Below are 16,703 nucleotides of genomic sequence, written 5' to 3' on the forward strand. Positions count from 1 at the left end.
AAAAAAAAAAAAAATTGAGCCAAAAATTTAATGTCGATCGTCATTTTTGACGAATTTCAAGAATTCAAAATTTTGAAAATTTGTCATGTTTCAAAATTGTTTTTCAGAATATTCCCTTTTTCATAGCCTTGAGTATCCCTTTCAAAATAAGCTCTGAAACATTATTGTAACTATTATAGTTTTCGAGATATTTAAAGAATAAAGTGGAAAAACTGGGAAAATCGCGAAATTATATATTTTGCATAACTTTCGAAGAAAAATTTTCAAATTTTTTTCCTTTAGCAGAAATGCGTTATATGGTATTAGAAAACTTCTGACCGAAATTTGTCTAAATCGAAAGGGGTCGATTCCAACCATTGGTCGATTTGATATGGAATGACCCATAGATATTTACAATGTGAGCATTGCAATATATGCCATCACGAGATCAATGAACGTTCAACAGTATTAAGAATGAAAATTTAGTTCTTTTAGACGCATTTCGAGATTAATGATTGATTTAAAACCTCACCTGGTTGCCATAAATGTCTTGAAATTCATTTGGATTCAAAACTAATAATGTGTCACCGACGAATGTGTGAAAATCACCTTGATGTAATCTTTGATATAATTCAGTAAGTATACTTTCTTCAGTTAGAACATTTAAAGATGCTAAATCTTCAGTAAGCATAACCTTACTTACTTTATCTTCGGTAGTCTGAAACAGAAATTAATTATCTATTCAGAGAAGTGATAAATAATTCGTGCTTCAAGTTAGCACGAGAAGTGATTTTCATTGTAAGCTTCTTTAGATGAACAGGTATATTAGTGTGGGTCAAAAAAATCAACTTTTTTTGGTTTACAAGTGCAACGGAAAAATAAGTAGACACTAGGGTGGGTTGAAGAAAGACTTTTTTTTTGTTTTTATTAGCATGGGCGTAGAATTTGTACCTTATGGAAAAAAAAAATTTTTAAGAAAAAAAAAATTTTTTACTTAACATTTTGAGGTAGCCTACTCGTTTTTTAAATAAATAACTGATTAAACGGATTGGTTCTAACGAAAAAAATTTTTTGTTGTTCAAAATCGCGGAAAACATCTAATTATTGACGAATTTAATTTTTTTTACTTCACTTTCATTTTAATTTAAAAGAAAATGCTTTTCATTTTTAGATTTTTCACTTAAATCACAAAAATAATAGAAAACAAATTTTTTCAACTTCTGACTTTCAATTAGCATTCGAGAGGACACTATACGGATTCAAGAACACCATTTTTATATTTTTTACTACCCCCCGTTCTAAAGTTATTGAGAAGTTGGATTTTGTACTTTCATTTTAATACAATTGAGTTTTTATTATTGTTTTTATTGTTCATAAATTTATTTTGTTGCTAGTGATTAGTTATAAATAAGAAAATATTTAAAACTCTACAATTTTATTACAAATTTTCATAAAATTTCCGATTAAACACTTCAGAATTACTAATTAATTTCTCTCTTATCAATAACTTGAGAACGGGTGGTAGTAAAAAAAATGTTGGAAACTACAAAATTGCACACCTCAATCACTCATTTTATTTTATTTTGAATCATTACTTATATTTTTGTTTATTATGAATTTTTTTTCAACTTTTAAACTATTGATTTGATTTTTTATTTCTTAATTCCAGTGTCACGGCTGATACGTTTAACTCGTATCCTTACAAGTCGTAAAAAAAAAATAAAATTTTTTTTTTTTTATTTTTTCTCTTGGGAGACAAAAGTACATGAGAAAACTATTTTTTCTCAAGAACTATGACGACATAGTCAGAATACATTAAGACACAGGTGGCAACACAAAACGATGCGTTCCGAGTAGACCTTCAGTTTTTTTTTATATATAATAATTAACAGAGTGACCATCAGTAGTGTAGATAGCATAAAAGAATATCGGTCCACCCAATACGTGAGAACCCATGACCTCATGCACTTAGACCCTTTTTTTTTATGACGCCGACTTACTGACGCCAGCAGTCGTACCGGAGAAATGTACCTACCTGAGCGTTGACAATTAAGTCGTACTGTCCCACGTAGGAAAGGTACCAATGGATACATGCACTATAAGTTTCTCTTATTCTACAGATTTCATTAGTTTTCACTTAACGACGTTTAAAATTTATGTATCCGTTCTCATTTAACTAATCTAAGCATAGAAGCGGTAGTCTTTCCTTTGATTTTTCATCTTAAAACTATAGATCACCCAACTCATGCGCACCTGCATATGATTCTTGAAAATTAGAGAAAGCTAATGGAAACCTCCAAATTTATGGTTTCCTACACGAGCATGCTCGGCGACAAAGTGGCGCCAGGTCATCAGCCTCCTTAATAGTCAAAATCTGTTTTCCGGGGATCACACGTGTGCATGAGCCTAGAACTTTCGGGCGAGTCCGACTCCTCTCGTATGGGAAACTGGTTACCACCACTTTTCATATGTGAGGATCGTATAAAAAGACCATGGACTTTAGCTCATCAGTTCTTTTGGGAATCAAACTCTGAACCTTACCGAACTCCGGACACTTGACAGTGTTCGTGGCTAGAGGATTGATATCCCGATTGAGCATTCGGTCACGTGAGCCCAGATCATTGGATCAATCATTGATCGTCGTAAGCATTCGTATAATCAGTATATTATTTTCTACTAGCTTCAGAAGCATAATCAACGTGATATTAGCGTATAGCAACCGATCACGTGAGCCCAGATCGTACGATTGGTCCTTGATCGTTGTAAGTCGTGAACTAATATCAACCGTTTAGCACCGGTACATCATTGATTATCTTCATCTTATTTTAATCCATTTAATTTCATTTTTTTGTTATTATTTTTTATATTGAAATTTACCACGATAAACGTGAAAAATCAAAGAATATTTTACCGCGATAAATGCGAAGATTTTGAATAATATTTTGCCGCGAAAAAGCGGAAAATTTGAATAATATTTTGAAATACTTTTACCGCGAAAATACGCGAAGATTTTATAAATTTATATTTTATATTACCGCGAAGACGCGAAGAATTTAAATACATTGAAATTATTTTACCGCGAGAAACGTGAAGACCTTCATTTTACTTTAACCTACGGAGGTTTAAAAACGCGTAAACATTGAAATTGATACAACAAAGTATACTAAATAAATAAATAATTCGATAAATTAGAATCACATTAATTAACCGCGAAAACGCGTTGTGAATAAGTGTACTGTGTTACTGCTGACAGTCCTGACACCTCACCAAAACCTGTTTAGGGTAAGTTTTAAACATTGTAACCATTGTTTGGTATTTTTATTTTAATATACTCTGAAATATTTGTAAACCATATGCATGAAACATTTACTTTTATATTTACTATTCTAAATATTGCCATTTATAACCCTTTTATATTTTGAGAATATTGAGTCCTTAATAAATAAATACTCGTTAACATAAAACATTTGAAAAAACATTATTTATCAGACAATTTTACTTTAACAATGAGATACTAGCTTCACGAGGCTTTTCGGCAACCCACCTTCCTTTATCCCTTATTTTTCTACCTGTCTAGCCGCTCAGACCGATAGTTCACAGTAGGGAGTACACAATCTTACGTTTACCGCTCGACGTTTGATTGTGAAATTAGATCAGTCACATAATAAATTGGAAATCGTTTTGGGTTTTAACAATATTGTCTTCAACAATATTGTGAGGGCGCGAATTAAACATAAAATAGAATAAACTAAGCATTTGGTCACGTGAGCCCAGGTCATAGGATCGGTCCTTGATCAATGTAAATACCCTTTTATTCACTACATTTTATACGAATGTCGTACCTACGCCCATCACGATCTGCAATCGCGACACCAGTTTAATTTTTTTCTTTTTATTTAAATTTTTCTTAAATATTCCGCATTTTGTTGTAGATGTCGCTCTTTTCTTTCAATTCTGCAGTTTTACGCTAGTGCTGCTGCTAGTAGTTGTTGGGGAGAAATAGAGAAAAAAAAATTTACTTTTATAATAATGACAATGGTAAAAATAAAAATGACCACTCAACTTTTCGTGAATAATCAGTTTTACGTCCTTAATTATTTAAAATCAAACTAAAAGAATTTAGACAGTAGTTTTCAATAGGGTTCTTGTGATCAAGAATACAAAGATAATAAAAAAAAAGTTAGGCCGATTGATTGTGTCTATCGAGAGTTATTTGGTTTACTAAGTTTCATACAGTTTCGACAATTGACGACTCGTGTCTCTGGGATTAAAATAATTTATATTTAATTAATGGGATAATTAGTCGACTTAATGTTGGGTCGAAATTATTCTTTAATAAATTGTCTTTGAGTTGGTATACAATTTGACCCATTTTAGTGTAATCGAAAAAGTCTAGAAATAATTTAATGTGAGTGAATGAGTCAAAAAATTTAGAGCGATCATGAAGTACCCTCAGGGCTTTCGCGCTTGAGGTGTGCAATATATAAATAGAGTTTTAGAATCTGTAGAGTGTCCCCTAAAATGCTAATTGAAAGTCAGAAGTTGAAAAAATTATTTTCCTATTATTTTTGTACTTTTAGTAAAAAATCTAAAAAAAAAATAGCATTTTCTTCTGAATTAAAATGAAAGTGGAGTAAAAAAAAATCACATTCGACAATTATTAGATATTTTCCACGATTTTTGACAAAAAAAAAATTTTTTCGTTGAAACTACCCCGTTTAATCAATTATTTATTTAAAAAAAAAAGAGCTATCCGGCCTTACCGGGAATGGAAAGGTAGATTTCTTATATATTTAAATACCACAAAGCTACAATAGTGTAATTAATACTCATTTTGTAAGCTTAAATGTGAACTTTAAGGAAATGGGTTATGCCTTATAATTTAGAAGTTATTAGACTAAGCTGCAAAAATAAGCTTTTTTTATTTTTTGTGAAATTTTTGATATCATCAAATTGTTAGAAAAGATGTTTCAAAAAATCAAGTATTACAGTGAAATTTAAAGCTAATCGTTCAAATTTTGAGATATTTTTTACAGAATTGAGTTATCAGCATCATCATCATCGGTATCCATATCGTCATCTACTGGAACCATTTCAATATCGTGATTCACCCGATTCCCAACGTTTTAAAAATTTGGGCTAAATCGATAACGCCCTTCTGTCAGAATTTCATCTCCCGGAATCGCAAACCACCAGAAGCGGTGGTTTAATATGTGCAATACAGTGGTTACGCCAGCAATTGTAATAATGGGCCCAAACTGATACTCTCAGTCCTCATGAGTGTACGGTTGTAATTGGTTCCATATCATGTTGACTAGTTCATCAGGCGTGTTTCATCCCAGGTTGTAGGAATAGCATAGCAATACGTCAGAATATTACCCATCTGCAAAAAAAATAATGTATTAGTGAAAATGTTAAAAACAAAAAATTAAAAAAAAAGTTATAAGCGATTGAAAACAATAATTTTTATATCCAAAAATTTTTGGTAATTGATTGAATATTCATTCATAAATAGTGTTTGAAAAAACATATAATTTAACATATCATGAAAGAGTTGTAGCATCCATGGATATGGCAATCACAAAAATGTACAATTAAAATAGTAATTCTTAAATTTAGGTTACTAAAAATTAATTATTTTTACTATTTAAAAATTACTATTTTAATTTACACAATGATAAAACACAATAAAATAATTCGAACTATTGTTTAAATAAAAATTTTTATAGGTTCACCACATTCCCAGACACAGCAACTCTTTCATGATATTTTTTTCTCAAACTACTAAACCAAATAGATGATTTATTTATTAATACACACACACACATACACACATTTATATATATATATATATATATATATATATATATATATTCACTTATTAATTTATTATTTATTAATCACTAAACTATATCTATAAAAAAAATACTTACAATGTTAACTGGAAACGCACGACACTTTTGACGCTTGTCTAGACATATATTGGATTTAAGTCTTGGGAGATTTTTATCTTCTCAAGTAAACAATTTTTTTGTTGAGGTGAAAATCAACCAATCAAAACACTTGCTATATAAAAGACGATACTGGATTGGTTCGCTTTTGAATGGCGCACATATAAACTTCAGCACATGCACTTTGGTTAAAAAATGTTTATAAACATTTGTCAATATAAATTATATCAAAATATCATCTACGACACAACTCTTGATGATTTTAAATATTATTCTTAAACAATCATTTTTATTTATATCACATAAAATTAATTTAGAAAATAATGTGCGGGAAATAATTGCCATCTCGTGGGATAAACTAGATACATCCATACTGTTGTCAATTCTGTATACGATCAATCAATAATGACGGTCAAAAATAACTGCCATCTCGCGGGATAAACTAAATACATCCATACTGTTGTCAATTCCGTATACAGTCAATCAATAATGACGGTCAAAAATAACTGCCATCTCGCGGAATAAACTAGATACATAGATCGATACATCCATACACATTGTCCGTGGACAGTCAATCAATAATGACAGTTAAATATAACTGCCATCTCACGGGATAAACCACCTACTAAGATTGACGTTAATTCTATAAATCTCTATTCGCTCTGAGTGAAGCCATGGTAGGGGAAATCAAATTGACTGAAGCGTTTGCAGTGGTTACTTTCGGAGTTACGGGAGGCTATGATTACTGAAATTGTAAGCAAGCACACGTGAAAGTATTTATTTTGTTATTATTTAGTTATTTATTTTTCATTTTGATTTTTTCCTTAGTATCATATTTTGACTTTGATATGAATTTCAAACAACTTAACCTAAATGCTTACTGCAATCTTTTTTATTTTTTATCATTATACTTACTTATTGATGGTCCGTTTAGCTAAAAAACAAAACTGCAATTACTATAAAACTGTCACATATTTTTTACAACTATTTTTTTTACTATTATTTATAATATTTATTTATTTTTATGTTTCTTGCTATTGACATACGTATAAAAACATACTCTGACAGCCTTCCGTAGTTCATATTTTGTCTGGCGCTGCAGTCACACTCATAGCGAATATCTTTAAATCATAAAGAAAAAAATTAATTAATTAATAATAAAAAAAAAAAAATGATGTACTTACCTGATAACTATATATTTTTCAAAACAATGAAACAGTTGTACACTTTTGATAAAATCATTTCCTTTTTAATTAAATTAAAATAATTTTTAACTTATAAAAATCACTTATTAAAATCAAGATAAATTTAAAAATTAATTAACTATTTAATAACTTAAAGTACATAATTATTTTCCAAGTAACTCTACACTATTCTATAATAATTAAATTTAAATTAGTTAAGTTTAAAAAAAAAAAGTCAGAATTAAAAATTATTTAAGTTGAATAAAAAAAAAAAAGTTAGAAATTAAATTTTTTCTTTTAATTTTTATTCCAAAACCAATTTTTCATTAATGTTACATTTTCTGAAGCACATAGACATTCATCATTTAATTTACAATGATAATTACAGAAATTGCCATCGAAAAATTTATTATTTTTGAGGGTGGGACATTTGTAATCTTCCAGATTGATGACAACTTTATCTTGTCCAATTAGATTTTTGGCATAAATGTTGTTGTAATTACTTGTCACATGATCAAAAACTTCATGTAGTTTAGAATATGGTGTCTTTTCAGCATTCCAGGTGATCCCATGGTGATTATATATGATCCAGGTGTTTTGACGTTTACATTGATGTAGTAGCATTTCCCAAACATATGGTGGTTGAAATAGTGTACATGATAACTCTTCAAGTCCTTCGATCTCATGTTGAATCGTAATTGTAGCAAGTTCATTCACGATAAATTGATTATCGGATCCTTTGAATCCTTGCACATCTAGTATCATTTCCATTTTTATAGCTTGTATCTCAGCAACAGTCAGAGAGCAACTAAAGAATTAATACAGCTCGGCTATTTTTTATTTTATTATTTTCCCCACCACACTATTTTTAATTAATAATCTTCAATTTCATTGGCTGAAAAATATTCTTTTTTTTTTCAAGATAACTGCATAGTAGAATGTTTATTTCTAACTGCGTAGTAGAACTTCTATTTTTAGATGATGACTCATCCAGTTCCGAGAAAAAAACTTTCCATTGTTATTTCAATTTTGAACTGCGCAGTAGAATGTTTATTTTTAGATGATAACTCACTCGATTCGATTTTTAGATCAAAACGTCATCTAGTCCAATTTTTAACTCCGTAATAGATGACGTCAAACTCACCGTCACGCCATATAGATCTTAGGTTATGTTGATACAATCTAGGGAATTTTTATCATTTTCTAGGGAATTCTTGACATTTTCTAGGAGATATTTTCAAGTTTCTGGGGATTTCATTTTATAAGGTTGGTACTTTTCAGAACTATAAAATTTTCTACTGCGCAATTGATGCCTATAAAAAGACGCACGTAAAAGCGTACTTCATTAAAAAGAAGTACAAGTCTCGCAGTGAAGTACATAACTCCGTGTATTCACTCTGTTGATTTTGAGTGAAATTCCTTGTGATTTAGAATTATTCTGATTTTTAATAATCAATATTTCAAGTGATATTTTTTTTTACCAAAGTTTTAACATAAAACTTTCGTGCTTAAAAGATTTTTGTGGTGAAAAATTTGTTGATAAGTGAAAAAAACTCTGTGTGAGAGAGAGAAAATTATTTTAATAATAATTATTTATAAACAATTGTGAACAAAAATTTTTATTCTTTCTGTGTTAAAGAACTGTTTAAACTTTATACAGTTATTTTGCACATTCAAAAACTTTAAGCAGAAATATTTAATCGAGTAAATTAGTGATTGAATAAGAAACAATTTCACCAAAGATGGCGCAATCTCGTGGTATTATTGATGCAAGTCAAAGTTTAGTGGACACAGTAGCAAAGTCATTTAATGATTTGCAACAAGACGCAGTGAATGAAGAACAATGTCAAAAGTGCTAACAAGTGTGTGTTGACACAATTAATTATTTTAATGACATTTTGTTGGACCAGCAAACAAGTGTCCAAGTCAAAAGAAGTGTGCAAGCGAATATTGTACTACTGTGCTGGTATGGCGATCAATTTTCTCGTCTTAGTGGTCAAGTTACCGGTGGTGACTTGAGTGTAAGAAATAATTTAATTAAATGACAAGACCTGGAAAACGCATTTGCGAATAACATCAAGACTGGCTATGTGGTGAATCGAGCCCACACCGATTTGAGAACTTTTTCAACTGATTCTCAAAATTTAGTGACTGCAAAACTTCAAGATATGTTGAATGATGTTGCAGGTCTTAAAGTCAGTGTAGAATTATTTTGCAAATTTAGAAATGCCAAAAATGAAAATACTGTTGAAGAAACAAAATCATTCAACATTAAAAGCAGTGAAATTTTACCTGCAACATCTCTTGATGACTGGTATACGGACAATGTGTATGAGAAATTGTTAAAAAAAGTTGAAGACTTCAATCAAAAAGATTCTGGATGGAGTTTGATTGAAATAAATAATTTTGTTATCGCGATGTCAAGATATGCACCTCTTCAAGCTGGTGATTCAACGTTTGTCATGCTGCCCAAGTATATCCGGGACAAAAAAGCAGTATTAAGAGCGGTCTATAGGTCTACTATAAAATTTCTTTACCCCAAAACTTTGTCCAAGGAATTACTGTAGAAAATCTTTACGAAACGTTATGAAATTTAAGAGTCATGTTTCAGATATAATTATTTAGTTACTAGCGTTGCTTTTTTTTTCGAAAACAAAAAAAAAAATTATAGAAATCTTTTCAAAATTTATCATAACTTCCCAGTGTAGATTTCTACTTCAAAACATGTGATTTAATTAGCAAACAAAAGCTTTTGTCGAAAAACGAGCAACGTAGCTAGATTCACAAGATTCAAATACATGAAATTCATATCTATCACGACTCTTTTATATTATTTTTATATGATAAACTTTTAGACAATTGAAATTTATGATAAAAACAATGATAATAACAAGGAACATGGCGTCGACTATTTTGTTTTGTCTTTTTGAAAATAACTCCATCTGCGATAGATGGTTGTAACCATGAAAAATATTCTAAAATTACTTATGTAAGGAACGCTTAGATGCCGCTAGTAAGACGTCTGTCAGCCTTGCTAACCACTATAAAGTTAGCGCAGAGATTTAATTTTTTTTTAACGAACGGTATGACTAAAAAATTGCTCTGAAAATGCTCTTTCAGAATCCATAATTGCTCCAGTCACATAATTATTATTTCATTAATTATCATCAATTAAAAATACAACACTAGGTTTGTGTATAATTCAATAAATAAATATTATTTTTAATATTAATAGCTATCAGAAATTGCTCCCCTTTTTTCTATCGACAGCAATGATTTATTAATAGTCTAGTCGAGAAGTGAGTTTTCTGCGAAAAATCGTTAAACCACTCTTAAAAATATGGCGATTGGTGCATTGGATTCAGAATTTTATTCTGAGAAATGGGTATTTTTTTTTTATCCGCCATTAAAAATTCCATTTGTTATAAACAAAAAACGAAGAGACAAAAAGGGAGTCTCCGTTTTTTAGCTATAACTTCAAAAGTATCAAAGATATCTGAAATTTGAAAAAAGATCCTAAAAGAGGAGAAAATTTCAGTAAAATAAGTCCCAACTCCCCCAGTTGTAGCTCCATTATTTATAATTTTAATTTAACGTTGAAAGTTGAGCTCCGCGCGGCCGTTTCGGCGCCTATGCGTCGTCGCCGAACAAAGTATGCAACATAAAATAATTTTTTTATAACATAAAATATTAATTTAAAAATCTGAATAAATTATAGTGTCATCTAGACACCTGAAGGAATATAGCCCCGCATAAAAAAATTTTTGGCATGACTTTTGTTTAAGTTATTTGATTGTTAATTAACAAATTTTTCGGAGACTTGAGTTTTTATAAAATCTCTTAAAAATGTTTAAAAAATATGTCTATAAATTTTTTTTCTTTTGGGAGCTCTTGTTATAAGAATAATGAACAAGATTCCGTTGTAATAGTTTATAAAAGTTTTTTCATTTGTTTATAATGATTTTTCAGTTATCAAAAATTGAAATATCCGGCTAATGCTATAAAAAAATTTTTTTTTCCGAAATCTGTAATTGTAGTTGTTTTTTGTATTCATATATTGCGTTTAGTAGCTTGGCTAAAAAATTTTTAACATGAATTGTTTAAAAAAATTTTATAAACAAATAGACAAATTGAATATTTTTGAAAAATTTTTTTTTTGTCATTCTGTTGTCTTAGTAAAATAATGATTTTTAAAAAAAAAAATTTATCTTAGAAAAATTTTTTAATTGTTAATGATTGTTTTTTTCATTTATCCACCATTTAAATTATTTATTAAGAAATCATTTTTTTTTTAAATCATCATTTACAATTCTCAATACAATCATGAAAAAAAATTTATTTGTTATTTAAATTTTCATTGTTTATTTTATAAACAATTTGTTATAAACAAATTTCCACTTTCATTATATTTTTTTCCGTAGCTTTAAAAAATTACAAATACAGCCGTGTACATTAAAGTTGTAAAAAAAATTTTTCTCTATTTTTTATTAAATTTTAAAATACTTTACACAATCAAAGTTGAAGCGGTCAACTATTTTATCAACTTATAAATTGTTATAACTTTTAAATTATTGATGATACGATCTTAGACATTCAAGCCGATCTTTTAGACAATTTATTCTATAACGGTGACCTTGGCTACTTCGTGTCCAGTAGCCACGAATTACAGTTAAATAATTTCCCGATTCAATAATTAATTATTAATTATAAATATAAATTTTAATTATTGTATTACTGGTTCTGGAACGCGGGAAATAGATCTCAGGGATGGGTCGACTCGTCTTGACCGGACACACGGCTGAAATTTAACTTATTCTAAAGACACTGGTGATGAAAAGTAATTTCTTTGAGACTTAATTCAATTATTATACACAATGAATTTTTATTTAACCAAGTCCCAAATATTTACAAAATTCCCCTTTTTATATAATTTAAATTTCTTTTCGAAATAACTTAATTGTCCGATAAAGTAAGTTTTATTCAACGCGCAATTATTTAATGGACACGGGAAAATTAAAATCAATAATCATTTATACTAGATCACGTTGAAGAGAGATAAATAGTAATAAATTTATTATAAATCTTATCTGGATTTTATTGAGTAGGACGTACTGCAGGTATCGGCCGTCGCTGCATGGCGAATCCCAGTGTGACTTCCTTTCCCGTTCCTGGGCTGTTGATGGACTTGGTGCTTGACACTCTGGTAAATCACTTCACGAAAAAACTCAACGAATTTTGGTTTTCGTAAACCACTTGTATCAAAATTAATCACTAGGACGAATTTAATAATTTTATGGATTCAATAAATTGACTTCAGCGTGACTAACTAGCCGAACACTTGAACTTGAGTGTCGTCTCTTGATCCTTGAACTTAAGTGTCGCTTGAATCGATTTCCTGCACTTGAATCGATTGCCTGCACTTGAATGCCGAATCGATAGCTTGGGCTTGAATGGTGTCTTGAACTCGAATGTTGGACTCAATGACTAGATATAACAAACTAATAGACTGGATATCGTTAGGCCGACTCAAATAAATTGTTATGAGTCCTGGTGCTAGAGTGGGACCTCGCTAAGCGTCCTCAGTCCACTCTAGATGATGGCCAGGGCCTCAGTCTATCGAGCAAGTGTTTGCTGGCCCTTTTATATCTTAATTTTTGGAGGGGTGGAACTACCCCACTATCGTCTAAGTTCGAATTCGATCTAGGTGGCCTCTGACATGGCCCAAGTGACTAAGGAAGTGCCAATCAATATACAAATCATTCCAATAGATGGCCGTAGAATCAGCTAGACTTTGCGCTTGATCTTCAAATCGTAAAATCAAAACGCACGTTTACAATTCATCTATATAATAAATTTTTTAAATGCTCGATATCTATTATGGTTCAATTTTTATAAGCATTTGTTTATAAAAAAATGCTTTATTTGAATTTGTAAATTATTATATCTTTTGAACTATTGAAGTTACGGCTTTTATGATTCAAGACAATTTTATAGAGTAATTATTGGACTACTTAAAAATAATTTTTTTATATTTTTAGCTCCATTTGTTTCTCATTTTCTTTATTCATTCAGATTATTACACGGTTAAGGGTACATTTGGAGGATTTTATTGACATATTTATACTCCTACTTAACGCCAATAATTAATGTTGTTCTTGCTATTTTTATTTAGTTTTGGAATTTTCAATTCATTACTTAACGTTTGTGAAAGCAAAAACTTAAAATTTTTGCCAGTAGTTCAGCCTGGAAGAATTTTACAGAATTGAATGAACTTTTTACAGAAACGTCGCCTTGACAGTTAGCAAGTATAGATTTACTGACTAAAAATATCTTCATGTAAAAATCTGTTGTGTGTGTGAGTATAAATGTGTCAATAAAATCCTCCAAATGTACCCTTAACCGTGTAAAAATTTGAATGAATAAAGAAAATGAGAAACAAATGGAGCTAAAAATATAAAAAAATTATTTTTGAGTAGTCCAATAATTACTCTATAAAATTATCTTGAATCATAAAAGCCGTAGCTTCAATAGTTTAAAAGATATAATAATTTACAAATTCAAATAAAGCATTTTTTTATAAACAAATGCTTATAAAAATTGAACTATAATAGATATCGAGCATTTAAAAAATTTATTATATAAATGAATAAATTGTCTAAAAGATCGGCTTGAATGTCTAAGATCGTATCATCAATAATTTAAAAGTTATAACAATTTATAAGTTGATAAAATAGTTGACCGCTTCAACTTTGATTGTGTAAAGTATTTTAAAATTTAATAAAAAATAGAGAAAAATTTTTTTTACAACTTTAATGTACACGGCTGTATTTGTAATTTTTTAAAGCTACGGAAAAAAATATAATGAAAGTGGAAATTTGTTTATAACAAATTGTTTATAAAATAAACAATGAAAATTTAAATAACAAATAAATTTTTTTTCATGATTGTATTGAGAATTGTAAATGATGATTTAAAAAAAAAATGATTTCTTAATAAATAATTTAAATGGTGGATAAATGAAAAAAACAATCATTAACAATTAAAAAATTTTTCTAAGATAAATTTTTTTTTTTAAAAATCATTATTTTACTAAGACAACAGAATGACAAAAAAAAAATTTTTCAAAAATATTCAATTTGTCTATTTGTTTATAAAATTTTTTTAAACAATTCATGTTAAAAATTTTTTAGCCAAGCTACTAAACGCAATATATGAATACAAAAAACAACTACAATTACAGATTTCGGAAAAAAAAATTTTTTTATAGCATTAGCCGGATATTTCAATTTTTGATAACTGAAAAATCATTATAAACAAATGAAAAAACTTTTATAAACTATTACAACGGAATCTTGTTCATTATTCTTATAACAAGAGCTCCCAAAAGAAAAAAAATTTATAGACATATTTTTTAAACATTTTTAAGAGATTTTATAAAAACTCAAGTCTCCGAAAAATTTGTTAATTAACAATCAAATAACTTAAACAAAAGTCATGCCAAAAATTTTTTTATGCGGGGCTATATTCCTTCAGGTGTCTAGATGACACTATAATTTATTCAGATTTTTAAATTAATATTTTATGTTATAAAAAAATTATTTTATGTTGCATACTTTGTTCGGCGACGACGCATAGGCGCCGAAACGGCCGCGCGGAGCTCAACTTTCAACGTTAAATTAAAATTATAAATAATGGAGCTACAACTGGGGGAGTTGGGACTTATTTTACTGAAATTTTCTCCTCTTTTAGGATCTTTTTTCAAATTTCAGATATCTTTGATACTTTTGAAGTTATAGCTAAAAAACGGAGACTCCCTTTTTGTCTCTTCGTTTTTTGTTTATAACAAATGGAATTTTTAATGGCGGATAAAAAAAAAATACCCATTTCTCAGAATAAAATTCTGAATCCAATGCACCAATCGCCATATTTTTAAGAGTGGTTTAACGATTTTTCGCAGAAAACTCACTTCTCGACTAGACTATAAGCGAAATATTCGAATTAAATGCTAATTAATTGAAATCATAATTACAATGCATCATCTAATTTCATTGTGTTGCCACAGGTGGTAGTGGAAACAGCGCGGAAAGTGGGGGAAGTGGTGCGCATAAGTACAGCTCTCTTAAATTGGCAGAAGCAAATTAATTTTTTAATTTTTTTTTTTTTCCACTAATTCGTTTGTTCGTCGCGCGTTTGATTAATCGATCAAAATTAACTTTTGTTCGATAGTTGTTTTTTGATAAATAATATTTTTAAAAAATTGACTAGAACCTGGCTCTTGATAATATGGAACTAAATAATTTATTTATTGTTTTTTTTTTAAATCTTAACTACACATTGATTAATCGAGCGAAAAAAAGGTTTGATTGATTTTAATTTCTTTATGATTCAGTGTTTGAATATAATTACACCCACAAAACTGCACATGATCAAATTAATCCTACAGCGCGTGAGCAAATTTAGAGTCATTGCGCGATATATTCAAATAATAACAAAAGTGGTCGAATCCATCGGTAAGTGCGGCGGATGCGAATTTCGATCGCATTTTCATTGTGGCAGCTTTGGCTCCAGCTGATCTGTGTCGAGAAACAATACCACTTTTTTTTCTGTGGCCTTCAGTCAAACAATTCAAGTAAATTTACTTAGATATTGTTTCTCGACACGTACCAGCTGGAGCCAAGGCTGCCAAAACTTTAATGCGATCGATATTCTTGTCCGTCGCATTTACCGATGGATCTGACCACTTTTTTTTCTGTGGCCTTCAGTCAAATAATTCAAGTAAATTTGTTTGAATTATTTGACTAAAGGCCACAGAAAAAAAAGTGGTCAAATCCATCGTTAAGTGCGACGGACGCGATTTTCGATAGCATTTCCATTTTGGCAGCCTTGGCTCTAGCATGTCTGTGTAGCGAAACAATATCTGAGCAAATTTACTTGGATTTTTTAGTCTGAAGGCCACAAAAAGAAAGTGGTCAAATCCATCGGTAACTGCGACGGACTTAATTTGGTTATTATAAAACGGAAACCGACATAAGAAATACCCGAATATATTATAAAGAACGTAGATTTACGGGTGAAGAAAACAAGGAGATAAGAAGGAGCGAGCTGTGGTCATGGAAAGGGAAATAGAAGAATATGCTATCCTCAACATATATATAAGGGGTTGTCCTTTGACAGCGACGTTCATTTTGAATGCATTAACAGCTTCGATACTTGCCGGTAGTTAAAATATGATGCCTATCAAAATTCGACCCTTAATATTAATATCAACAGGTGATGGCTCATCGCAATTTTCTTGTTCCCATATGGATATCATGGAAAAAAAATATGAAGTTTGGAATTTTATACCTCGACAACAGCTCATTGTACAGATAAGTTCAGGATGGATTTTTGTAGTGGATTAAATACTCTATAAAGAAAGGCTCTTATCATTTTTCGATAAAAGTTTCTGTTCAAATATTATTGAAGCTTGAAGTAACTATCAGACTTATCACTAAATGTAATGAGTTCTTTTGTATATTATGAAAATCTAAGTTTTTAAACATTAGTATATAATTTTATAAAATCCGCTAAACTCTCTTACAATATCTTA

At 29.6% G+C, this 16,703-nt stretch overlaps 1 protein-coding gene across 1 annotated transcript in view; it reads right to left on the reverse strand.

Moving 5' to 3' along the window:
• The window catches only part of LOC128668021 (neither inactivation nor afterpotential protein C-like), a 162,904-nt gene that overhangs the window by 108,223 nt on the left and 37,978 nt on the right, over positions 1-16,703 (reverse strand). The window contains exon 2 of the mRNA XM_053740171.1: positions 512-697. Coding sequence (XP_053596146.1) covers positions 512-670 — 159 coding nt within the window. The 5' untranslated portion in view covers positions 671-697. The remainder of the gene's footprint in view (positions 1-511; positions 698-16,703) is intronic.

Source organism: Microplitis demolitor, chromosome 6, assembly GCF_026212275.2.
Source record: "Microplitis demolitor isolate Queensland-Clemson2020A chromosome 6, iyMicDemo2.1a, whole genome shotgun sequence".
Taxonomy (NCBI): Eukaryota; Metazoa; Arthropoda; class Insecta; order Hymenoptera; family Braconidae; genus Microplitis; species Microplitis demolitor.